The 27,511-nt window shown below is 41.8% G+C and overlaps 1 protein-coding gene across 2 annotated transcripts; it reads right to left on the bottom strand.

Annotated features, from left to right (window-relative positions):
• Window positions 1-400: 400 nt before the first annotated feature.
• Window positions 401-5,113, bottom strand: LOC134483545 (uncharacterized). 2 transcript variants are annotated; one of them, XM_087596349.1, is made up of 6 exons: window positions 4,926-5,100; window positions 3,736-3,895; window positions 2,417-2,560; window positions 1,622-1,785; window positions 797-902; window positions 401-673 (listed from the first exon to the last, which is right to left on the bottom strand). In XM_087596349.1, exons 1-5 carry the CDS (start codon window positions 5,050-5,052, stop codon window positions 838-840), a joined length of 660 nt encoding a protein of 219 aa, XP_087452475.1. In that variant the 5' UTR covers window positions 5,053-5,100; the 3' UTR covers window positions 401-673; window positions 797-837. The 2 variants fall into 2 exon arrangements, with proteins under 2 accessions (XP_087452475.1, XP_087452476.1); XM_087596350.1 differs by lacking the exon at window positions 2,417-2,560 and having other exon boundaries at window positions 4,926-5,113.
• Between the last annotated feature and the right edge of the window lie 22,398 nt (window positions 5,114-27,511).

Here is a 27,511-nt window from a genome sequence, read left to right as displayed (position 1 = left end):
TCAGTAAGTTCCCTGTGAACACATCTCCTGAGATCTTTCTATTTGATTGGAGGTGATCCTGTCCACCTAATACAGCACCTCATGTGGAATAACAAAAGCCACCTGCAGGAGCTGTGGTGATGACTCACAGGGTAGAGCATCTGCTGCTCTCTCAGAAGAACCACATGGACCCTAATAATTGGGTAAAGTGTGTCAGTGATTACATCATAAAGTGTGTGTCAGAGACACAGCCACATTCTCCACACAAAAGACACTGTCACACTGACTACCCCTTGGTGACTTTGAATTCACTTATTAGCCCAGGATCCATGGAACATGCAGAGATCCATCTCCACCTGTCAGTTCTAAGTCCACAGGAGGGACCGAACCCTTGAGTAAGAATGATGGTTTTAAGAGTCAAGAGATAGAATTCAATATTTATTCATAAGGAATACATTTTATAACAAAACAGGATTAAAATGAATAAAAATATTTAAAAATATTCGAAAGTGAAAAATAGTAACAAGAACATATAAATATGAAACAACAAAAAAATTTCAATTAAAATCATAACAAAAATATTTCTAAACATCATATTCTTCACGAACATTTAGAAGCACAGATGTATTGCTGTTTCTCTTCTAGCACACATAATGAAAGGCGGTCCCCCCAGTTGTCTCTTAAGTGGTGATTTCTGAAGAAGAAAGTGAGTAAGACCTCAATCAGTCAGGCTGGCTTACTGTTATATAAATTTAGGGTCTCTAAGAAATGACAAATTAACTCTGAGGAAGAATTTTCATCCAAAAAATGTTGTTACCATTCAGGATGTTTGTCATCAGAGACTCCTGAGAAAGCAACTTATTCTTCAGGAAGCTCTCTTACTGGGGTGTGTCCAATTCCAGCTCTCTTGCACTTTCTGAGACCTGGGAGAGGAAGGCAGTTTTTCAGACACTGATTTTGTGGGGAAATGCAAGCCAGCTGTCAGAATGCTGCCTTCTACCACCTCAGTTCTATTGGAAAGTCGACATGGACCTTTTAACTGATATCATTGTTGCTAACTGCAGGAAGAGAAAAATCTCCAGCAAGCCTCACAGTAATGTAGGCTGACAATCTGGGACCCAGACTTATAACAGTGCAAACCAAGAACAGGGCAATGGGAAGAGACCTCATTGGGTTGCAGGAAGAAAGGAGATGTCCATATGTCACCAAGGTTAAAGCCAATGACAAGAACTAATTTGACATTTGCACTTGGTTCTTATCCCAGAAAGGTGCTTCCTACACAAGAAGTCACATGACCAGAGAGTGTCACTTGTCAAAGAACCAAGAACTTGTTCAAAACTCTGCATAGGATCCAATCTATCACATGGATATGCAATAATGAGGTGTGTTATTAATCTGTCACCATTTCTAGAGTGCAGCTTCAAAAAGAGCAGCAAAATATGCTTGCACAATAATTCAGTTTCTGAAAAGTGTTTACCTTCCCAGAATACTTGTACTTAGGCAGAGCAATGAACAATTCCATTACATGAGGTGGTTGGCTGGTTGTGAGTGTAAATAGAAAGGTGATAGGAGAAAGCAAAGATGAATCAAATTGGGAAATGATATAAGATATTGTTAAGCTAACATATCTGCTCGTCCCTACCAGATGCTGGGTCTGGACGTTGCTGGTCTTTATCTTTCTTGTTGAAGTCAACCAAATATTTCTGTTTCAGTGCACAATCAAGATGTACCTCCTTGCTCTCCTGTTTCAGTGGGACCAACTTCTTCCTGCATGTGTTCTCCATCAGGAGCTGGCTGAGCAGGTTTCTGGAAATACAGTCTGCATAGTAAGATCATGGTGCCCCTTTCTCCCATTCCCACTCCCGAGTGCCACTAACTCTACCAGGACCCAGATACCCATGAAGACTTAATAAAATACATCTCAATACATATAATGCTCCTGCACAAACCACAAAGAGTTAATTCGGGGAAGAATAAATTGTTTGTTTGGCTCAAGCACCAATTATTGTTCACATCTCTCAAAAAGAACACAGATCTACATCTATCCATGAAAGCCCAATGCATGGGGGCAACATCAATTATCAGTGGGCCAATACCCTCAAAGGAGGTCAGTAGAACCAAGAGAAGGTCATGCTAACCATGTGGTCCACGCACTGAGTGTTGTAAAACCTGGTATGACCCCAGAGGTCCAGGTCAGCCTAATAACCTGCTGACTTCAATCAGTACTGTTCTATCTAGAGCCTTCTGAAGATGCCTAGACAATCCTGGGATGAGGAACAGTCTTTTATGGAATTGAAAACTGAGTCCTAATGACCCTGGCACACTGATGTGTGAACAGCGCAAGAGATAGAACCAGAGCTGAAGACCATCCAATTCAGAACAATGAAAGTCAGAAATGGCCATTCCACAGGTGATAGCTTTTCTGACCAGGACTTACCTAGAGAAGGTCATCTCCTTCTTCAGCTTATGGCTGTTCTCATGGATCTCAGTGTTCTCCATCTCTAAGTTGTGCAGAATTGACATGACCGCCTCCTCCATTCTCTCCAGGTCTTCATAATATGGATTTGGCCTGAAGTGTGGCCTGGCCCCAAATGATAGAATACAATGAACATCAGAATTTAGGAATATATGAACTCAGGGTGGGTTCTGTACTACCACAGTCCTGGAAGGACACCTTCTGAATTCTACATATTGGGATCTTCTTCAGCTTCAGAAACGTGTTTTTCTGAGTCCAGGACACCAGAATCTCAGCATCCAGATGGAGGGCTCCCTGGCTCCCTTTGTTCAGTCAAGAAGAAATCTGCAGTCAAGCCAGTTAAGCTATCAAGAGCCTCCGCCACACCTCTCCATGCTCCCCCACCCCAACACACCCAGAAATCTGTGATTTCTTTTATCCTGTTTTGATAAAAGACCATATATCAACACAAAATTATAATCTGCACAATGAATACAAATATACAAGCAAACGTGCTCACATAGGCAAAGAACTGTGCTGTTGACAGTGGGGCTCCAAGAACAAAGCATTCACATCACCATGAAAGTGTTACAGGTAAATACTCAGCCCAAGACATAGACCACTAGATTCCAAGTGTGGAGGGAAATATAAACATATAAAAGTTGTCCATATGCATTTGGACGTTTGCACACACAGACTCACAAACTGAGACACACCCACAATATAGAGAATTGTAAAGAGTCAGAGAAAGAGAAAGACAAATATGGAAACAGAGAGTACTGTGAGAACCAGGAGAAATACATGCACCATTGCTGTCTCAGAGTATAAGACACACAGACAATGACAAACAGGCCTGAGCCTGAGACCTTCTAGTCAAGCATTGAGATGAACTGTTTGGGACCAGGCCCCTCAGGCTGCTGCCTGAATCTTCCAGCACTCAGTCCCCTGCCTAGCAAGTACAGAGACTCACCATAAACTCACTGCAATTACAATCTTGCAAAGCCACCAGCTGTCAAGGGCTTTGCAAATGCACACTAGACACTCACTCTCCCTGACTTTATCCCTGAATTCTTCATTCAGACCACAAGTTCTGCTTTTCAATAAATGGAAGCAGATGAGTCCATTTTCCATCTCGCTCCTCAGGAAGGGGGTGGTTCTGAATCTCCTCTATATGGGAGGTGAGGTTTAGCACAGGGTGGTTAGGGAGGCACAGCTTTCTAGAACCCAAAACCTAAATGGATAAGATGAAGGTAACCTTGCAGACCCAGGAATGAAACAAGAACATTTGGCTCGGTTCATACCTATTTTTCATGGATCTCTCTGTCAGAAACCTCAGGCGATCTCTCAGGTCATTTCTCTCCTCGGTAATGAGCTGCAGCTCTTTAATCAGTCTCTCCTTTTCCTTCTTGGCCTGCTTCTCGCTTAGGGCAGTTCCAGGGGATGATGTTTCTCTCCCAGCATCTGTAGGTAGAAGAACACAAGTGAACCTGCATGGGGAGAATGCATAGAGTGTACATAGACCACAGTGAGGCCTACACAGAACAAGCCTGGAACCCAGTGTCATTGCTAGGCAATTGGTATATGCTTATGAGGCCTCCTCAGTGGATCTCAGTTCCCCACTACTCTATAGAGACCAAGAGATGTAAGCAGCCAGGTGTTCCCTATGCCGGATATCACATGCTTACATGGACCACGGAGATGGCTTCTCCCGGATTATTATCAGCTGAACGGGGTCCAGATTGGTTTCAGGACCCTCATGCCTGTGGTTTCAGAACTCAGATGATAAATTCACCATCCACAAAACTTGAGTGATTGGAGACACTCAGATGTCCTACCCTGATACTCTATGCCAACAACTTTGGATGTAAAATGCATTTCTGGGGAGGATATGGTGAACAGACTTATCAATTCTCCTATTTGAAACACCAAATGCCCCAGAAGTGCCAATAGGATACAGGCTGAATCTTGGTCTACACGTTCCAAATAGTTTTGGTATTTTAGAAAAATGTTTGTAACACACAACCTCTAATATATAAAGCTAACGATGACCCTGCAATTAGAAGAAATCAGAGAAGGTCTAAGAACATAAGGTTATTGCCTGGAGCACAATTCTCCCCCTGTTCCTACTGTCAGATATCCACTGTATTTAAAGAAGCAATGATAGTGAAATACATTGCTGTCCTGTCTAAACTCAGAAAAGGTGGACCCTCCATGACTCCTGATGGTGTTATTATATCAGTGTAACATAACCAATGAACTCTAAAAGTAAAGGCCAGAAATTCACAGTATACTAGCATTGGCCTTACCATATCCTCCCTGTGGGGATGGGGAAACTAAAGTTCTGAAATCCTTGACTTTAAGGAATTGTGATATTCATGAAAATTCAATTCCTTTTCAGATGCTCCAGTTGTTATGGCCCATTGCTAGAAAGGTCAGCTTAAGCCTGCAGCCCCCCTGACAGGAAGCTCAAAATATACTGCCCAGAACTTACTACACATTCCCCAGAAGTGCTGTCTTTGTCCATCATTACTTTGAGACGAAAGGCTAGACCCCTTCACTCTAGTCTCTCCACAATCGATGTTCCCCCTCCCAAAATGCCCCCTAAGACAGGAAAACATGTCTTAGCTTGTGACTGCCAGACTCAGACTGAGAGAAACTAGGGCACTGGTCGTCACTACAATACAGGTGACATCACAGAGGATGCCAAGAACTCTCTAGGAGATAATAGAATGTCCAAGAAGGGACAGCAGATGTCATGGGGAGCAGACTTTGCCTCCCTGCTAATAACCTCCCTGTACTGAGCATAAGCAGAGGTGCCCTTTCCAGAAGACTTTCCTGGGGCAGAGCCACTGGGAATCTCCTGCTTCCAAAGCCAAATTTTCCTCAAGGCTTGATTATAAAAACCTTAGTAATTCCTATGCATCTAAATGAATGTTTCCTTCCATATCTTGCCCCAAAATGTCTCATCCTAACTCAAATTGTCCTCATTCACCAATGTTAGCCATTAAAACTTCCTGAGATTTCATACCAGCTTGAATATGCACTCAAAAGTTCTCCTGTCTCATTATGTACAGGTGCTTTAAATCACATCAAGAAATAGTCTGCATGGTAGGTTACAACATGGGCGTGTGTATTAGGGGAACACTCATGAAGTCATGTGCTTAGCAATTGACAATTGCCAGAACATTCCTTAGTTGAAAGAGTTGAAGTCTTTATGGTGCTAGGAAAAGTGTGGAGACCAGTTGGCAGAGGAAAGTGCAATATTGGAGCCACCAATGAAGGGAACCTCATGCTGCTTGTGGGGTTCTCCTCTCTGCACCAATGTCGCCAAAGGAGCACTGCTGACAGGCCTGAGTAAGACAGACCATGAGTTCATATCAGAAAAATGAAATAGTCAAGAGGTATAGGGGGTACACATAAACATCTAAAATGAGGCTATAAACATCATTAAGTGGATAGAGCAAGGTCCCAGCACCTGCACACTGGGAAATGGCCACCCCACCAAACACAAAAGCATCTATCACAGTAAAAAATGAATACCTTATAAAATGCACACACTAACATTGATTGATCACATCCATAGTTCAAATTTGGGGGCAAATTCATGGCCCTATCTTTCTCTCAACTTATAAAGAAAAAAATAAGAAAGAAAGAGAAAAGAAAAAGTCAAAACAAAAAGCACAAGCTTCTCATATGAGGACTGCAGGAAGTGTTATATGGGAGTCAGTTCTGATTAGGCCATTTTAGATAGAACAGTGCACAGTGACCCTTAATGTGATGGGCCCTATATAAATTGGAATTTTAACAAACTTCATCCAGAACATTCAGAATAGGCAAGGATGTGATCACCATGTCCTTGCTCTCTATCAGGTTATTTTTCTCTGTCCTTGATTGACAGGCATATAACAGCAACAACCTGAAATAGCTGGTAGACATGTGAAAACTACGAAATCTATAGTTGTGGGTTGCACACCTCAACTGTCAAAGGCTAATGCTGTCCTCACAGTCCTTGGAGGCCACTCTTGCAAGCCTATGTATTGGAAAGTGGAAGCAGGTTTATCTGAGCTCATAGTGAACCTGGCCAGCCAGGGGGAGGGCAACATGTAATACTTGAGAGCCTGTCTAAAACCAGCACAGAAACCCATCTTCATTCAAAGCATCATCTACGAATTCTCGATTATCTACCATTCTCTCCCTACCAGTTGTTCAGTTTGGAATGGTAGAAAAAACTGGAACTGATCTTTCTATTCTAAAGATCTTGATCTCTATTTCCTTAGGTCCACTTAAGAGTGCATAGAAATGGATATCGCCATCTGAACATCTTAGTATCATCTAATCTGTGTTTGTAGCATAATACTGTGCCTATGACAATCTAAAGCTTCCTTGAGTGTTGTTGCCCCATCAAGAAGTGTGATATACTGAGGCCAATCCTCAGGGATCCTTTCAAGGGGTTAGAAGAAAGTCATCAGACATACTCCACTTCTTTGTCCTTAGATTAAATCAAGTTGACACAATGTGAACCTGGTGGGCTATTTAACCATGCATCTTTCTCCCAATCCCACTTTTCTGAGGTCAGTCCATGGCAGAATTCATTCCCCACCATCTTAGATATTTCTTTGTGTATTTCCATAAGAGTCAGGTTTCTTTTTTTCTTAAATAGAATTAGTTGTAGTCAATCAACTGCTGCCCTATGTAAGAATGATTAGGATCTATTATAACTTACCACACTGTATTTGTGTATCCAAGTACGTTAGTGGAAATCCAGCATTACTGAGGAAATGGAAACCAGTGCTGTGGCCTTGCCTTTCTGTGCCTAGTCCTGGCTCACAGGCAGCGGGCAGCAGACCTTGAGTTCCTCTTCAGGGACAGAGTAATGTTGAATGGGCACTGAGCAGGCAGAGAAACACAGCTGAGGCAGCTCCTTTCAGTTATCAAACACATCATCTCCTTCCCGTCTTAAGGGCTACTGCTGAGGTCTTGCCCCCATACCTACCTTAATAGCAGCAAATTTGTTACACAGCAGCCAGCTCTTTCCTATTGTTCTGTAATACGCCTCCACATCATGGATGCCAAGAAACAAACTAACAAAAAACAAAAAACCTGACACTGAAGTGTGTGGTGCTGGTCACATACACTGTTTTGTTCTCTATGTTATGAGGTTTGTTATTATTAACAAGTTCCCCAACTATAAACTTCACATAGGACCCATCAGATTCAAGGCAAATAGGAAAAATTATGTGTAAAATGTCCTGAGTCAGGGCCATAGACAGCAGCATCCAGCACTTGTGCTTTAGCCCACGTGGATCTTGCAATGAGCTGGGCCTAGCAATGTCCAGTACACAGTTGTGAGGTGTTGCTCTGGTTGAACGGTATTGGTGGGTGCATTCAATAAACTACACCTATTTAAATGAATTCAGTGTTGGTGTGGTTTGAGTCCAGACCCCTTGCTACCAAATCTTCCCTTCAGCAGCACTTAGGAAAAGAGGCTAAGGTTAGGAAAGGTGACATCTTGTCATAAATTATGTGAGAAGAGGGAGGGGAAATGATCCCTTGTGTTAAGAATCAGGGTGTCCTCTGTAGTATTTAGGTCTATACTGGCCCTGTGCATCAGCTTCAAGAACCCATTTCTGATTTTCCTTGGTATTCCCGTGATGATGCACTCAGACATCAAACCAACCAAACACAGAAACACAAAAACAACCAAAATGGTGGTCAGAGTACTTGATTTATAAAATGTAGGGAACACTGCAAACCCATGTTTCAGGATATTTGATCAGATTGTCATCCCCAAGATTGTGTTATTTACTTAACAAAAAACCTTCTGGCAGTGTAGTTCAGCACCAGGACAAATATTTAACCCCAGAACTATTTTTGGTTATGTGTTTGTTTTTTGTTTTGGTTTTTGGATGAACAAATACTTTCTTATTTTTTTGGCTCAGCTCTAGCTCCCACTTCTTTGCACAGTAGTAGAGAGACCTCGAACATATACTCAGCCAAAGCCAGGGGAGTGTATAAAAGAGCCTAAGGCAATACCACATAATGACATTGAAAGTGGGTGGCCAAAAGGTGTTATAAAATTAACCTCACTTCAGCGAGTGATGACATACCAACCTGGTGGCCTAAGATATATACCCCCAAGATTCAGGAAAATTAATCAGAATCCCTTAGAGATTAGATCTTAATAGAAACAAGGAAGCAGTCCTTTCCTGAAGTATACATTCATCATATGTAAAGAAGATATTAAATCCATACACAACTCAGAATAGAATTATCCCCAAGACTGGAACGATCTGGCAACATTAATATTAGAAGCTTCTCCTGTGTTACAGTGGTAAGCACAGAAGAAAGAGGAAGATACGGCTGAACACGAAAGCATCAGGCCAGAAGCACTGTTCCCCAGGAGGAGCTGCAGGTGATGGTAAATAAACTGTTGTAAGTTAAATACAGTATTACATACCCTGTTGTAAGTAACTGGAGCCGAGGCTATCCCCAAAGGTTTGCCTGTCTGTGAAATCTGATACCCTAACTCAGGTGTCTTCCCTGGCCTCAGTGGGAGAAGGTGCACCAGCCCTACAAAAACTTGATGTGTCTTGGTGGATGCACACTCTGAGGGATATTCCTCTACTCTCTCAGAGGAGATGGTGTGAGGACATTGGGGAGGAACTGTGGGAGAGAAGTAACAAGAGAAAGGACAGCAATTGGGATGCAAAGTGAATTTAAGCCTGAATTAAGGTGAAGAGACACCTTAACTAAGGTAACTAATAAAAGAATCAGGGTGTGCCCATGTCTCCAGGTAGATATGTAGCAGAGGACCAGCTTATCTGGGATCACTGGGACGGGAGAACCTTGTTTCTGAGGAAGCTTCATGAACCATGATATTGGAACTTAGGCCTCTGAAGTGGGAGTGAATTGGCGGGTGGAGGAGCAATCTCATAGGGAGAGGGTGTGGGGGACAGAAGAGAGACTCATGTAGAGGAACATGGAGTGGGAGATAAATTGGAAATGTAGATAAAATAATAAAAGAAAACTAAAAAACATCAGACTATGAGTATCATTCTAATTCAAGCAGCAAATAATAATAAAAAAAAAAATAAATGCGAGAGTCACCAGGTCCTGTTCGTGTCATCCTGAATCTTAAAATCTTTTTTCCTCCAAATTCCGTGCCACATGAGGTGCACTGACCTGTCAGCTGTCTGCTTGGATGACAACTGCAGCAGCTTCCCTATGCACTTGCTTTGTAGGAGCTCGAAATCTATTGAGCTCCCTTTTCCAAGTTGGAACTTTAATTGGTAAGAGTCTTGCCTTGAGGACACCTTCCACATCTCTACAGTACAGAGGCAGGAGGCTTATCGTTAATAACATTCATCTCCTTAACTATGTCACCCTCCTCTTCAGCACATGACTTTGCTGTGACATTAAACTTCTTAGTGATCTTTTCCACTCTAAGCTGCACATGGTTTTCATGTGTTTGCCCTGTGTGTTGTTCCTTCTCCTGCAGTCTTGAGGAACGGTGACCAAAAGTAACCAAACCACAGGCTCAAAGCCATGTTAATACTGTATTGTGTACTATTTTCACAGAGCTATCTGAGGTGTAAATGGGACATGGAGAATTCGAACATAGTTTGAATCTTAGGCCTTTCACTGGGCAGTCCCTCATCTTCTCTAAAAATTAACCCCATTCTTCTACCATTGAGACCCACCTGCTGGTTAGCTCTTTACCCCTCTGCTGTAGTCTGTTCCATATCTCTTCCTGCCCATGTCTATTCTGAATCTCCTGCTTCAGCTTGCCTCTCCCTATGTCCCTCTCTATGCCCGGAAGTTCTGCCCACATACTTCCTGACGCAGCTCTTGGCCATCAGATCTTTATTACATCCAATCGGCAGTGAGACAACACCTGATACATCTCTTAGCTTGTGTTGAGCTGGTGAGAAGGACAAACATCCACAAAATAGCAAACCTGATGATGAGACATAGAAATGACAAGAGAAATCCTGCCAGCACTTAGCTCACTGCCAGTACAGAACTAACAATTGAAAGTTGACACACCTTAGTACAAAGGGAGGTCACCTCAGCATTTCCCCTTTTACTCCAAGAAATACCTTTAATTTAACATTAATAAGCTAGATAAAATAAGAAAACTTATGAGATGCATCAGGTAAGAATTACTGTCACAATATTCTGTCCATTCGTATTTTGCAAAATTGGAGAAGGTACTTCGTTATCTAAATTATATTAGTCTGAAATTTTGTACCTAAATCATTTTCTATCACTTTTTAAGCTTTGTATCCCTTATCTATCATAACTTGCATTTATTAACCATAATAAGTCTTCTGAGACCAAATGTACTTTCATTAATTCCAAACAATTTAAGCGTTTATGTCTTTCATCCTTAAAATTTGACACATTTTTTGCGTACAAATTTTCTTTTTCTTTTTCTTTATTCAGCTTCCACACGAAGATTATTTTTGCTCTGATTTAGAGCAGGATGCAAGGGTGGAGTGCAGACCTGAGGGGAGGGCAGATGAATGGAGTTGAGCTGCAGGATGTGAGGTTCACAGAGAATAAATAAGAAGTTAAAAAAAAATAAGAAATAAGCACAGTGGGGATGAAGCTGTGAATGCTTGGCATGGGGAGTTTTGGCAGTGGACTGGGCATTTTAGGGGTGGGGTGGGATTGGCGTGGGTTCTGGAGTAGTAAGGATGGTGTCTGTTCTTGTCTTTTGGGGAAACTCCTCGGTCTTCTCCCATCCCTCCTCCACCTCTACCCCCACCTCCAACCGCCATAACTGCCTCCTACCACAGCAGCGGCTTCTGGGCATCGGCCTCTTTCTGCTCAAGCTCTTCTATGTGCTCGGGGGTGGTACAAGCTTTTAAAAGTCCCAGGCAGTGGGCAGACCACGCACACTCTCCTGGCATCCCCATCCTCTCTCAGGACTTATGGTGCCAGAGCGTTTATCGCAGGAGTTTTTATACTGCTGTGGACTGTCCATAGAGCCCTGCTTTCTGAGCCTCCCATGTCCACCCTGTTCCTGTCCAGGTTCCTGGCTGTCACATTTCTGCACGATGGTGAACAAGTTTGCTTTTCTGATTCTCATAACAAGAAAAGGTTAAGACTAACTATCTAATCTTCAACCCCATCCAAGATCTGAGGAGGAGAAATGTTGCCTGAATAAAAGGAAATTCAGAGCAAACAGCTTCCAAATCTAAAGAAATGACAGAAATTGTTGGCTACCCTGGGAGTCAGTCAGCAAATATTCCTGTGTCACTGTGGCATCCACCTTCAACTCACTGGGCCAGGAGCTCTGACAACAATCCTTTGAAGCAGGTCACTTGAAGGACTATCCCTATTTTTTTTTCCATAAACTGGGACACAGACTTCCCCATGATCAACTTCTGCACAGTCTGGACAGCTTTCTGGCAGCAGTAGAGGTAAGTGGGTAGTATTTCACCCAATGGTTCTTTAGAGCCCATCATCTTTTTCAGAATAGATTGGGGACACTACCAGGAGTTGAGGTCTCTCCCACTGTGAAAAGCCTTTAACTATTAGGACATCTGAAATGGCAGATTCTTCAGATCTCTAAAGGATTTGAGAACCACCTTTGTATATAATGTCTATCTCAGTGGACAAATGTGGCTTTTTTTCCCAAGGGATTTACTTCCTACTTAACTTTAAAAACATACACAGGAAGTTAAATAAAGCTTATTTCTGTACCTAACTAAAGCAGTACCTAACATGACTGGAAGACTGATTATTTATAGTTGGAAAGTACTAGCTTGAATTCCTTAATTATCCACGGCAGTGTGCAGTAGTAATTTTATAAAATTAGAATTTTACACCACATTGTGAATAAGTTGCATATACTTATATCTTAAAAATGAATTGAATCATTTATGCAAGTACAATTTTAAATTCTATCATCATTCAAAAATCCATGCCATCCTAAAATATTTGAGACTTGGTATTGCTTTCTAGTATAAATAGAGATACAGTGATCTATGATTTTGTCATTTTAGTCCCTTCTCCTGATTTCCCACAACATTAGACAGAGAATTGAGGAGAGAAAGAGAAAGGAAGAAAGACATTCCTGATTCGAATCTGCTTTACTGTTTCCTCCCTGACCATGGCCAGTAAGAACTTGCAACCAACCCCCTAACTGACAATAATCATCTACAGCCCACGGCAGACAAATAACCACCCACCCACCCTTCCTCTTGAGAATGAGGGGGTCATGTTCCTTTAAGTTGCTTCCCAATGTGTGTGGGGTGACAACATGTTTTGGGGACCTTACAACAATTGGGACATTTTCCAAATCCTGGGAGATCTTGCAGTTTCCTATGCGTCCAGACCCTGAATGTGGCAGGATTAACTGAAGTCCTGGCTACATTAACAATGAAAAATACAAACACACATTCCTACCATATGAGGAAGGTCACCGGATATCTACCCCTTGAAGTTTGCTCAAAACAATTAGTCAATTAGCTTTTTATTTATCTTCAGGTCACTTCTTAGTAAACAGGCAGAAAAGAGACAGATAGTTTGCCAAAATTATATCAATTGCTTCTAAGCCAGTCACCAATAGAGTTCCTGCAGTCCTTTGAAGTTTCATCAGAGAGGCTCTATTTTGCACAGACTCACAATACTTATGTCTCCCATGTGGCAAACTAAAAGAACTGTTAAGATCTCCTTAAATAATTCAACAGTTTTCCCAATCCAAAGTCTCCCACCCTCCTCCAAAAAATCAAGAGATTCCTCACAAACATCTCCACTCACTTCGGTACCAGTTTATATATCAGTCACATTTCTGTTACTGCAGAAAAATACTATGACCAAGAACAACTCAAGGAATACAGTTCTTCACATTGTGGTAACCAACCCCAACTACCAAATTATTTCATTGCTAAGTCATAAATGTAAGGTTGCTACTGTTTTGAGTTGTAATGTAAATAGCATGTATAAAGTATGTCTCATATGTGATTGTTCCCTGAAGGGCTTGCAACCCACAGGTTGAAAACTGCACTTGTGTGTGGTGGTGGGAGGGGGGGTTGTGAGTTTTTTGTTTTGTTTGTTTGTTTTCCTTCTTCTCAAAACCCAAATGCTGATAAGAACATAGGCCAATATCAGGCTCTTCAATTTTATTCCATTAGGCACTGTGTCTGCTCTCATGATATTAACATGCTGGTTTTTCTTTTTTACTATTCCCCAAAATGAAGGTGAAATCATTAAAGGTGATGCCTCCCGCAGTGCTTTACTGTCTTATTAGTTAGCAGTGTCTGACTGCCCTGCTCAGTTGTGCTTTCATGTGAGTTCTGAGATTTTTTTTTTCATTCCCATGAAGATCTGTAATGGGATTATAATGGGATGGATTTAAACCTGTAGATGACTCTGGTAGGATTCGATATAATAATATAGATCATACTGATACATGAAAATGAGAGGTCTCTTCATTTTCTGGTTTCTTCAGTTTTTTTTTATTTTTCCTAATGATTTCATTTTAACAAGTCTTTACTTCCTTAGATATTACAAGATTTTTATTCTGAATGGGTTTGTTTTCTTGGCTTCTTTCGTCATATTTATTGTTGGTATACAGGAGTTCTATTGATTTTACTGTGATTTTAGTGAATGTGTCCATGAGCCATAGGAGTTTGCTAGTGGTTTCGTAGTGGTCTTTATATATGGATCATATCGCCTGCAAATGAGAATGCTCTGACTGCTTTCTTTCATATTAACATGCCTTTCCATCTCTCTATTGTCATATTGTTTGGATAAGACTTCACATTCTAGTTGAATTAGATGAAAAGAATGAACAACTGTGACTTATTCCTGATTTTAGTGGAAATCCATTATGATTTCCTCCAGTTAGGATGCTGTTGGCCTTGCATATCGCCTTCATAATGTTAAGGTATGTCTTCTCCATATCCCAGATTCTCCAGGACTTTTGCATTAATCACTGTGGGATTTTGCCAAAGAGATTGTCTGCCTCTACTGCAGTGATCATGTGTTTCCTGTTCTTGGTTTTCTGTGGTGAATTGTTTATTCATTTGTATTTGTTGAAACATTCTTGCACCTCTGCAGTCAAGCCAGCTTGATCACGGTACCTGACACTTTTGGTAAATGTCTGAATTTTATTTTCCAGGATATTATTGAGAAATTTTTCACTTAACTGTTCCTTCCAATCTTAGTTTCTTTTCTATGCTGTGAAGAGACACCATGAGCAAGGGAACTTGTAGAAGAAAGAGTTTATTTCAGCTTACAGTTTCAAGGATCATGAGTCTATGAATATTATGCTGGGGTACACGGCAGCAGGTAGGACACCATGTTTCTAGAGAACTGGCTGAGAGCTTACATCTTATGTGCAAGTCGGAGACAGAGAAAGTGTTAACTATAGATGGTGTTGAATTTGGAAACCTCAAAGCCCAATCCCATACACTCCTCCAACAAATCCGTATCTTATAATTCTTCCCGAATATTTCCACTAACCAGCAACAAACATTCATATATGTGAGTTTATGGGGGCCATTATCATTCAAATCACCATATTCCACTCCCAATTCCCTATAGGTTCTTAAACATATCATAATAAAAATACATTAGCTCAGCTTCCAAAACCCCTGTAGTCTTTCGGTCTCTACACAGTTTATCCACAGTGCTTTTCGACCCTCCAGGAAGTCCCTTAATTATTCCTCTATGAAATCAAAAGGCAAATTGCATACATCCAATGTGTAATGCCAAAAACATGTTATCATTGCAAAGGGAAGTTGGGAATGTGGTGAGCCAGTTCAAGGCATTAACCCAACAGGGCACAGTCCACATTCTCTACTTCTGATGCATGACAAAGGGATTAGATGGGTCCACTGCTCTGGCTTTGCTGACTGCAACATAATTCCTAAAACTATGTTGTATCGCGTAGATCTGTGGTGGTTGTGTTTTCATTGTCACTCATTTCTAGGAATTTTAATTTTTCCTTATGTGTTCTCCCTTGGCCCTTTCAGTAGTGTGTTGTTTGTGTTGCTGACCTTCCACGAGAGTGTGTCCTGACTGCACTTTCTATTGTGTGATACCAGTTTGATTCCTTTGTGCTTAGATAGAATGCATGACACTACTTCAGCTTTCTTATCTTTCCTGAGGGCTGTTCTGTGTCCTAATCCGTGGTCAATTTTGGAGACAGATCCACAGGCTGATAGAAAATATATGTATAGTTCAGTGTAGTTTGTTAGGTCCATTTGACTGATGATGTCACTGAATTCTGCTCCTCCTCTTTTGTTTATTTGCATGTGATCTGCCAAGTGGTCAGAATAGACTATTAAAAACAATCACAACCACTATTATAGCTAATGGGTAATTTCAGATCTATCTGATAATTATATATTTAAATTTGTGACTGCTGTGTTTAATATGCATATATTTAGATTGTAGTATCTTTTGGTAATTGCAAAGTATGAAATGAATGTCCTTACATCTTCTGGACAGGATTGGTTTGAAATCTATTCTGTCAGCTGGATAGAGAAACTGCATAGAATTGCTATAGGGACCTGTGTCTTAGGTCTGTTTCCCTAGTATATCCTCTACATCTCTCATGATGGTGATCCTGTTTCTGGCTAAATAATGTCTGTTCACTGGGGAATTGAGTTTAGTGACATGCAAATATTATTTAAACCTATGTATTTAATTTTGTTAATTTTTGTGGGTTTTATTGGCTTCTTTTGATTGACTGTTCTAGTTTTGTTAAATTATTTCCTGTTTCCTCTGGTATTTTATCCTTCTCTTCAAACTAAAGTATTCCTTTTAGGATCCTCTATAGAGCTCCTTACTGGTTATACATATTTTGTAAATTTATTCATCATATGCCTTAATCAGCACAGTAGTTGGGCAGCTGCCTGCCCTCCATGGTATCAGATCTACTTTCCAAACAATAACGCTCAACTCTTACTGACTGTGTAGCATCTTGACTGCTCTTTGTTCCCCTTGGACAGCCCTCAGGACCAGGCTCTCCTCTCCCTTAACCATGGCTGCTGTCCTCTTCCTCTCTCCTCTCCATCACACACGTTCTTCCTTTATTCTCTGGCAGCTTCTTCCTCCTTCTTCCCTCCTCATGATCCTCTCTAGCAAAGCCCTCAAAGCTCACCTCCCCCATCTCTCTGCTGTGCAGCTGTTGGCTGGTGGCTTCTTTATAAACACAGTTAACTGGGGGCAGGGTCAGGTTTTTTTTGGATTAACCAGTCTTGAGTTCTCCAAATTAGCAGTAAAATACAAGCAGAAGTAGGCCAATCCACCACAAGGATTTCTTTTGCTTTGTTTTGTTTTAATTTTTCTTTTACCTATTACTTTATTTTATTTTTGGCTATTTTTTAATCATTTGTTTTTTTATTTATGTATATTTCAAATGTTGTCCCACTTTCCACACTCCCCTCATCATATCTTACATCCCATTTCTGCTCAGCTTTGCCTATGTGACAGTGCTCCCCCACCCACACATATCCATTCCCACCTCACACCTCTAGGACCTCCTTTTGGTGGGCAACAGGCCTCAGGGTAGTCAATGGCCTCCCACCCCATGATGCCACTTAAGTCAGTCCTCTTCTACACAGTTACCTAGAACCATAGACCCATCCTTGCATATACTTTGGCTGGCAGTTTGGTCCCTAGGAGCTGTGGGACTGGTGACAGAGGATCTGGTTAGATATTAAAGACAAATGGTTGCTGCTTTCTCCTCTTTTTCTGGTTATAGGTGAAATCATGTTTGTTTGCTTCCCTTTTTTGAAATTATTGAGTTGATTAATTTCTTGGTTTTTCTTGTGTATAGTTTAGCTCATTTTCTTGGGGTTTTCCTCATATTATCCTCTGTTGTGCTCTCTTAAAGAAAAATATTGTTTAAATTTGGTTTTGTTGTGAAATATCTTGGTTTCTCTATTTATGGTGATTGAGAATTATGCTGGGTATAGGAGTCTGGGTCTGCATTACATCTGCCCAAATTTTTCTGGCTTTTGGAGTCTCTGTTGAGAAGTCTGGTGTAATTCAGATAGGTCTGAATTTATTTATTACTGGTTATTTATACCCTACCCCTTTTAAAGTTCTTTCTTTGATCTGTGTATTTAGTTTTTTAATTATTATGTGAATGGCAGAGTTTTTTCTGGTACAGTTCATTTAGCCTTCTGTAGGCCGCTTGTACAGTTATGGCATTTTCTTCCTTACCTTATGGAAGTTTTCTGCTATAATTTATTGAAGATGTTTACTGGACCTATGAACTGGAAATCTTAATTCTGTTCTATATCTATTATCCTTAGATTTGGACTTTTAATTGTGTCCTGAAATTCATGGATGTTTTGGATTCAATAAACCATACATGTTTATCTGAGATGGGTGTTTTGTGCTTTGTTGGTGACCTCCTTGATGCCAATTCTTCCATTTAGTAGAACGTTGGATAATGAGACATGGTCAGGAATGGTGACTTCTTGACATAAACTATATGAAAATAGGTAGGTTAATTTATGTGTGTTAAGTATCAGTAGTCTCCTGGGTGGTTTTGGTTCCCAGTTGGCCATGTGCAACAGTTTCAAAAGCCCAGGATTGATGTTCCTTGGGTTTCCTATGATGATGCACTCAGATATGACAGATATCAACAGAATCCTTGTCAAAGAACTTAATTTATATAATAGACCAAAAATTACTAATTATGTTACAAAATATTTGATCACACTGTGATCTCCAAGAATGTATTATTTACTGATAAACTATTGTGTGGTATAGCATCGCCATGGCACAGGCATTTAACACGAGGGTTGGTTGTTTGATGTAAACATGGACTTTACTTTGGTAAGGCTAACCTACCACACACCTTTATTGCAAAGTTAAAACTGCACTTAGGTTCAGAGATGGTCAAGGAAGGACTTGAAAGGAAATGAAGATAACTAAACCAATGGAAAGTCTTTGAGTTGAAGGATTTTTAGAAAGTGTGCAGAGGGAAGAAGAATGCTCTTCTGGGAGGTCAGTGAATTAGGAAGGACAGTTGGGAGTTGACTTCTGTATCTGGCTCCTGAAACTTCATTGGTAAAAATTAATGTCTGGAATTTTGTGTTGTAAAACAACACATTGGCTCTGCAGCTTTTGGCAAGGGCCATGGACAGAGAGATCACACCAGCTGGGGACAATCTGAAAAGAAGTCAGGTTTTCTTAAGTCACCTGAGAAGTCCTCAAGGAGAGAGGAATGAATGGGTAGCACCATAATAGAAGGCCTTAGGATCTCGGATAGTGCTACTCTAGATGCCTTGAAAATAGAAGCAGAAAATGTAAAACTAAATGACTTCACAGGAATTAGCTCAATTCTCACTATGATTATTTCATATTGGCATTTTATACTTGATTCATTTTTTAAAAAATTAAAAAAAGAGCCTTCTGTTTTAATGTGAGGCTGTCTTAGAATCACAAAATGCTTACAACACCTACATCTAACAGTATCGGGCTCGAGATTCTACTTTTAAATGCATCACCATCGACAACTTCCATTTAACCAGCAGGGTCCATGCCAGGCAGACACTGAGCAGGTTGTATGTTCTGTTAATCTCCACAACAACCCAATTCAGCAGAAACACGTCCATTTTACAGGTGAAGAAACCACAGCTCAAAGCAAATGACTGTCAGAGTCCCCTCAGTCTCACTGACTGTCACTCAGACCCACATCCTTCTCTGTAAAGGGAAGCCATGGGCCTGATGTGGCTGTGCAAGCTGACTCTGCTGAGATGATCAATGCTATTCTTGACCCTGGGAGAATTTAAGACAAGGTGAGCCACAGACTCCTGGGATAGATTCTGCCTCTGGGTCCTAAGGTAGGACACAGTATCCCTTGTCATGGGTCTCTACTCAGCTGAGGAGTCTGCTCCCATGTGTCAGCTTCTATGGCAGTGGTTCTCAACAGTCCTACTGCTGCAACCCTTTAATACAGCTCTTCATACTGTGATGATCCCCTCCATAAAATCATTCCATTGCTACTTCATAACTAATATTGCTACTCTTATATGTCATAGCATGCTAAGTATCTGATATGCAAGGTATCTGACATACACTAGAAGGGGTCACGACACACAGGTTGAGCAACATTACTCAATAAACTTTTTCTTTTTCTTTTATAAAGAGAGGCCTTCATCTCAGAAGGACCTGGACCAGATGCCCTGTAGTAGTGACAAGTTTTAGCAGGCCCAAGGCTGCTTGCCTTAATGACACAGACATTCCTGGCTAAAGGCACAATCTGAAATCACTGTCCCCAGGATATTTCTTACCTCACCCCCCCCCATTACAATATCTGTCTCCTTGGACATATCTGTCCAGGAAGCCAGTCCCTGTAGTCTCTGATACAGACAGAATGCTAAAGGCAAGAATGCTTTCCCTCTGTTGGCCTACCGTCACTTCTACAGAAGTAAGTTCAAATCCCCGAGTGTAAATGTGTGTCTTTAACATACTGTGTGAAACTTGAAATCTCATCTGTTTGCATTGGCAAAAACCTACTCTCACTTCAGATTAACAGCTGACCAACAATTATTTTCAGGAGACTACAGAGGCTGGCCAGGCCTGCAGAGTCGGATCCCCTCCCTTCCTGGGATGATCCCACCCAGGTTGGACTTCAGCTTCACTTATCAGCTGATATCAGAAAAATGTTATCTTAAGATTCTGCAGTCCACGGTCTGGACAAAAGTTGTTAAATGACTAGTATGGGAGTTTTCTCCAGCTTAAAATCATTCTGGTCTCTTCTCTCCCCTGGACTGCCCTCTGTTCTCTCAGGTCTGTTGGTCCTGGAAAGACCTGGGTTCAACTCAAGGCCTGGGTTGTGGAGGAGGACTTTTTGTTGTGGAAATGAGCATGGATCAAGGATGTAGCCCTACTCTGACTGGGCAATTAAGCTGCAGAAAATCTTCTCCAATCACAGAACTAGGTCATGTGGGAGCCTACATGTTTAAAAGGGAGAGCTGGTTGCTTTCTCCTGGAAGAAGCACTTGGGGGTTGACTGTCACTTCTGAACCTTCTGTTCTAAGTCACTTCTCAGAAGGGGCACTTTGCTCTGACTTCTCCATGGGACTCACACAGCACTGGGGCTGGAGGATCCTCTGGTGTTGCAGCTCTGAGCTGGGAGAAGGAGCTAGCACACTGACATGAAGAAGCCTGTTTTCACAGCTGATCTAGATCTGAGGAACAGGTGCTTTTAAAGAAGCATGTGAAAGTATCTCCTGCAGGGGAGCTCACAATGCAGGGAAAGTCACACAGAACAGGGAAAAGTGGCTTCCCAACTTCCACTGGGCAAGAACCAGGGAGGGTATTGGATGGATGATCAGAGAGTTTGAGAAAGGCCTGCATCTCCCTGAATGTCCTCCCTCAATCATAAGTCCCCCTACTGCCCCAGGGGCACACCTGAGGCTCAGCAAAGACTGCCACCTGCTGGGGTCCCTCAAACTAAGCAGTGAGGGTAGAACTGTGCAAAACACATCTGGGGATGGGGAGACATAAGTGTCAGCTGGGCCTGTCCTCACTGCCTTTAGACTCTAATGGCAGGGCCGGTGCAGGGAATGGCTACTCCAGATCTCAAATGTCTTGGGCTGAAGAAGTAGGAGATGTCAGGGTCAGGGGCCGGGGCCGGGGCCAGGGCTGGGGACAGGTCAGGGTCAGGGTCAGGGTCAGGGTCAGGCAGAGTCAGGCAGAAAAAATTCAAGTCCCTGCCAGCAGACTGATAGGCTATGGGCATGAAGAAGTGCTGTGGTAGAGAGTGCCCTTGTTCTCTCTGGTTCGGCAAGTAACCAAGGTGGGATGGGAAAAGTTGGGGAACTCACAGACCCTTGTCCTCCAGCCTCAACTGCCAGTGCTTGGCTAGCAAGAAGCCAAAGAGACTCCAGGGATCCCCTGATTTCCGGATATCATTTTCCTCACGGTGTCCAGGTTGAAGGCTGTGCTCAGCAATGCCACAAGGCCACTGGACAAGTAGAGCAAGCACAACTGGACTAAGAGCACCCTGGGCTCACACTGGGACCCAGGTCAAATGGCCACAGAGGGGCACCAGGCAGCCTGGCTCCAGCCCCTAGCCCATGGGCACCCAGGCCACAGCAGTTCTGCTAGTCCCTCCTGCCATGAGCGACACCACCTGGCAGGTTGCACTCTCTGTCAGGAGCTTTCCCACAAACACAGCTAGCAGCCACTTAATGACCCTCTTTATTCTTGTTAACCATAATGGCTAGTTATGAAGTCTCACTGGGAAAGTGTATTGATAAGATGAAAGCCTTAGAAGAAAACTAGAAAGACTTATAAAAATAAGTAAGATGCTGGAGGATGATCCTGACCCACAATGAGCAGTGGGGACACCAGAGCCCTGTAGGGATGCCTGACAACCTAACACATTGAGCACGCACAGCTCAGTAAGTTCCCTGTGAATACACATCTCCTGAGATCTCTCTATTTAATTGTATGTGATCCTGTCCACCTAACACAGCACCTCATGTGGAATAACAAAAGCCACCTGCAGGAGCTGTGGTGACGACTCACAGGTTAGAGCATCGGCTGTTCTCTCAGAGGAACCACGTGGTCCCTAACAATAATATACAACGGGGAATGGGATTCCTTCCTTTGAACTATGAGGGAAATTCACCCAGGACAGGCCACAGACAGACTGTAGAAAAAAAGACCCATTGACATAAATGATAAAACTAAGTCTAATCTACATCAATAAAAACACAGCATACTTCTGGTCAAGGACAAGAGCATCTGTCAAAACCTGTTTCCCAGCATGACATTGAAGGTCATAATCTCTGTGGTAAATATCGATGCTGTATTGCAAGAAAAGCTGAAGCACATGGTTCTCCATTAGGATGACTTCTGTATTCCATTGTGAATGTTGTCAATTTTCTGCGGCAATTTTTCTGTATATTACTCAATATGTGGTGCATAGGGTCAATAATTGCTGGGGACAACATAGATGACAGGGACTCCCAGCAGCAGGCCAGGATGGAGACATCTCAGTAGCCCACAGCAGCTCTTTGTAAAGACTGGTTGTTCCCATTTCTCCTACCCTTAGCCCTGGACAATGGCTGTATAGATTTCATTTCTGTGTGGCTGCCTTTCAGATGACCTTGGTGTGCACAATTATTCTATTATATCTGACTTTCCTACTTCCTTCTCCTTCTGCTCTGGTGAATTCTGTGAAACTAGATGTTGCTTGATGTTATGATTCTTAAACAATTGGAAATTGAGACATAGGAGCACAGCACAGCACAGCCCCGATGGCCCAGGTGCATGCTATGTGTTCTTGTTTTGGAAACAATGTAATAACTGCACAATAGATTCCAGATTAATGCTTGACTTGCAAAGAAACTTTAAAGTAATTATTAAAAAATGAATTAGAGTCAGCATTGGGACCCTAAGAAAGGAAAAAGTTATTGCATTAGGAATTAAGTTTTATATAACATTTGATAGTGGTTCCTGGATAAGAAAGTATAGAATATATAAAATTATATACTAGTCAGAATACGGGGACTCATACAAGAGTCTTTGTGTGCAAGGAAGAGAAAGCTAGCGGAACCACTGAGTTAAGGGTTAACTTGATACTTTCTGGTCACCGCCTGGCATCTTTGCTTATGTCATTTATCATTAGAGCTTCCCAGGAAAATGCAAGTAGCTGACCTCAGAGCTTTGAGCTCTGAAGTATAATAAGTTAAAAGTTAAAGTTTAAATAATAATAAGTTTACAATTATTATTATTTTGGCCACAGGCCTGGGAATAGGGGAAGCTTGAAACTTTGGGCAACAATTGTAATTCTTAGTTCTTTGTGGGATGTGGTTATTCTTTTGAATTTGATTTGGCAATGATTATACAATGTCTTTTTTCTACCTACTTTTGGATTATTAATAAAAGACTGAAGCAAGAGAAAGGCTGGAGAGGATGAGAAGAGAGAATGTGAGGAGTGTATGAAGATTGTGTGTGTGAGTGAAAGGAGAGTGCATGTGGTGTGTGTGAAATATGTGTGAGGTGTGTATGAAGAGTGTGTGTGAGAATGAAAGGGTAATAAAACAAAGGTGTACATGAGTGTGGGAGTTCGAGAAAAGAAAACCACAATAGAAAAAGCAGAGTGCACAAGAGAATGCAGTCTGTGCAGCCCCAAGCTGAGAGAGAGAGAGAAAGAGAGAGAGAGAGAGAGAGAGAGAGAGAGAGAGAGTTCAAGCCTTGAAATTGCCTGTCAGTTTGTACCCAAAAAGTAGTCTGTATATTTATTAAGCACCTTCCAGATATTCCTGCCTTCAGTTGAGAACCCGGATCCTGTGTCCAGGCTAGACCCCGGCAGTAAGTTGCACCCAACTCGTGGGACTCAGAATTGGAAGAATTGTGTAAGCCCCAAACCCCTTTCCTGATGTTTTCGATCTGGAAAGGACCATATGTGAGAGCCACGGTCCCCTCGGCCAAAGAGGAGTGCTGAGAAAGAATAGGTATGAAGTGATAGTGTGATAGTTTTATAGTTTTATTATGGGCAAACTGAATCCAGTGAGAGATCTATGTATGAAAAGATTCTTCATAAGGTATTGCTTAAAAAGAGAATTCACTTTGAAAAACAGTAGCTCTCTGATTGTCTTCTCTTCATTTGTTCTGTGAGCTTTTGGTTACCTGATAAAGGGACCTTGGATGAGGCAGCATGGGAAAGCATAGGAAAGGATATAAAAACCTGGATTCTGGAACATAAGGATGAGGAAGACGAAGGACAGGTTCCAGAGAAAGCGCTTATGTTCTGGTTTGTGGTGAAACAGGCACTTTCCCAGGCTGAGATAACAGACCTGCCCAGCTCATCAGCAGGGTCTGTTTGTAGTACAAACAGTGCTGTGAAGGAAGGAGTGCCTCTACTGTCCAAACAAACCGATAAGAAACAAACTGCTAAGTCATCAAAACCACCGCCTTCACAGTGTATTGTAGATTTACTAGAGACTTCCTCAGACCCTGAGGAGGACGAGGAGGGAGAGCCTTTAGATCCTGGAGATGAATCTGAGAGAGGATGAGGCAGCTAAATATCGTAATCCTGACTGGGCCCTCTTACGCCTAAGAAAAGGAGTAAGAAAAGAAGCCCCCCTCAGTCCCGTATTCTGCAAGCAGTGTAGAAGGCCAGGGAACAAGGAGAACATATGATGCTATTTCTAACAGTAAGCATGGAGATCCAGAAATGGGAACTTATCTCCTTTAAACTTGTTAAGGAATGAAAAGAAAATACTTCTAAATATGGCCCTACTTCACCTTATGTCCTCTCCCTTGTGGAAAATCTGGTAGGCATTTATTTGGCTCACTCCTGCAGACTGATTTATCCTGGCCAGGTCCTGTCTCACAGAGGGACAATTTCTCTTACTTAAAGCTAATTATGAGGATGAGGTTAGACTTCTTTTAGGTGGAAAAGTATCTCTGGGGTAATTGACTTAACTGGGGATAAGACAGTCTGGGCCACTGATCAAAGTGTCTAGGTGGATCTGTGGTCCCTTTGTCAAGAAAAGATCCAGGCAGCTACTCAGCTTGTACAAGGACAACTGGATAACGGTCATATTTAACCCTCCACCAGGCCTTGGAATACACCTATCTTTGTGATTAAGAAAAAATCTGGCAAATGGAGATTGTTACAAGATGTAAGGAAGGGGAATGCAGCCATGAAGGCTAAGGGGCTCTGCAACCAGGACTGCCCTCTCCCACAGAGATTCCCGAAGGATGCTCTGCGTGTGTTATAGATTGCAAGATGTTTCTTTACTATCCCTTTGCATCCAGATGACAGGAAGCCTTTGCCTTTAGTTTACCCTCAACAAATTTACAAAGGCCTTACCAGAGGTTTCAATGGAAAGTGCTCCCACAGGGAATGAAAAATAGTCCCACTTTGTGTCAAACATTTGTGGATATGGCTTTGTCTTCCACTCGTCAACAGTTTCCTGAGTTGTTGATTTTTCATTCTATGGATGATATCTTGATTGCTCATTCTTCCCTGACTTTGCTGAATCAAGCTTTGGATAACCTTATACAAAGTGTGCGTAAGTATGGGCTAATAGTGGCTCCTGAAAAATTTCAAAAGGATCCCCCATACAATTATTTGGGGAGAATTCTTTATTCTGATCCTATTTCACATGCAGTCTTAAGATTTAGGATGGATAAGTTGAAAACCTTAAATGATTTCCAAAAACTGCTAGGAGAAATCAACTGGATTAGACCTTACGTAAAAATTTCCATTGGCCAATTAAAGCCACTTTTTGATATTTTAAAGCGAGATCATTGTCCCAAATCTCTCTGAGTGTTAACTCAAGAGGGACAAAAGGCTCTGCAGGTGTTTGAGGAGGCCATCCAGGCACAACTCACTGTAAGAATTGATTTATATGAGGCCTGTGAATGTGTTATCCTGCATACTTCCCTAACACCCACCGGGGTTATCTGGGAAGAACAAGGACCTTTAGAATGGATCCATTTGCCTGCTCCCTCCCCACGTTTTGATTCCTTATTATGATTTAGTAGCTCAGCTCATTATGGAGGGTAGAGAAGGATTAGGGGATATTGGGTAAAGATTTTGAATTGATTAGAATACCCTGCACCAACACTCAGGTTGAGTGGTTGCTAAATTTTTCTGGTTCCTTTGCATTAGCTTTTGTCTCCTTTAAGGGGCAAGTGTTCTATCATCTTCCAAAAAATCCTCTGTTACATTTTCTGAATTGACAACAAGTTATATTTCCTTCTGCCTTCTCTATGGAGCCTTTAGATCAAGGAAAAATATTCTTTACCAATGGTTCTTCAAATGGAAAAGCCATTCGTTATTGTTTCTGAAACTGACACCAGGACCTCCTTTACCTCAGCTCAAAAGACAGAGTTATATGCAGTTATTGACGTTTTTTCTCATTATTCCTCGATTCATTTTAACCTCTATCCTGACTCTCAAAATGTGTATAGACTCTTCCCTGTTATTGAGATAGCTGTGATCAACACAGACAAAACAACAATTAAAACCTTATTACAAAAATTATAACAATTGGTGCGTCAACGCTTGATTCCTTATTTTGTGGGACATACTCGGGCTCACAATAGTCTTCCTGGACCTTTAGTCACAGGAAACTCATATGCAAATTTATTGACTCAGGGTTCGCTTTTAGATGATGTTAGTAGAGCAATCGCCTCCCATGGTATTCACCACCAAAATGCTCAGGCACTGAGATATCAATTTTCTTTGACTAGAGAGGCAGCTCGTCAGATTGTAAAACATTGTTCTGCTTGTCCTACAACACTTCCAGCTTCTCTGCCTGGAGTTAACCCTCAAGGACTCAAACCTGGAATCCTACGGCAGATGGATGTAATTCATGTTTCATGTTTTGGAAATTTTTCCTTTGTTCAAGTGACTGTTGATACCTTTCTGGAGTTATTTTGGCCACAGCCAGGACGGGAGAAGCATTCAAGAATGTACAGCAGCATTTGTTTGCTTCTTTTGCATTTCTTGCCATCCTGCTGCATCTGAAAACTGATAATGGTCCTGCTTATCAATCTAAAGCCTTTGCAAACTTTTGTATTAAATTTGTTATTAGACACACTACAGGCATTCCATATGATCCTCAAGGGCGGGCAATTATTGAGAGATCTAACCAAATATTAAAGACACAAATGGCTAAGGTACAGGGAGGAGAATTAAAATATGTCTCCCCCACTCACTTATTATCATGCTCTTTTTGTAAGTAATTATTTGAATAACCAGATGTACATCTCTCCTGAGAGACACAGCCAGAATACAGCAAATACACAGGCGAATGCCAGCAGCAAACCACTGACCTGAGAATGGGACCCCGTTTGAAAGAATCAGAGAAAGGACTGAAAGAGCTGGAGGGGCTTGAGACCCCATATGAACAACAGTGTCAACCAACCAGAGCTTCCAGGGACTAAGCCACTACCCAAAGACTATACATGGACTGACCGTGGGCTCCAACCTCATAGGTAGCAATGAATAGCCTAGTAAGAGCACCAGTGGAAGGGAAGCCCTTGGTCCTGTCAAGGTTGGAGCGCCAGTGAACTGGATTCCTCAGGGGAGGGCGGTAATGGGGGGAGGGTGGGGAGGGGAACACC

The sequence above is a fragment of the Rattus norvegicus genome, chromosome 19, assembly GCF_021556685.1.
Source record: "Rattus norvegicus strain SHRSP/BbbUtx chromosome 19, alternate assembly SHRSP_T2T, whole genome shotgun sequence".
In the NCBI taxonomy this organism is placed as follows: Eukaryota; Metazoa; Chordata; class Mammalia; order Rodentia; family Muridae; genus Rattus; species Rattus norvegicus.
Note: the sequence above shows the minus strand (reverse complement) of the source record. Positions and strands in the feature narration are given on the sequence as shown.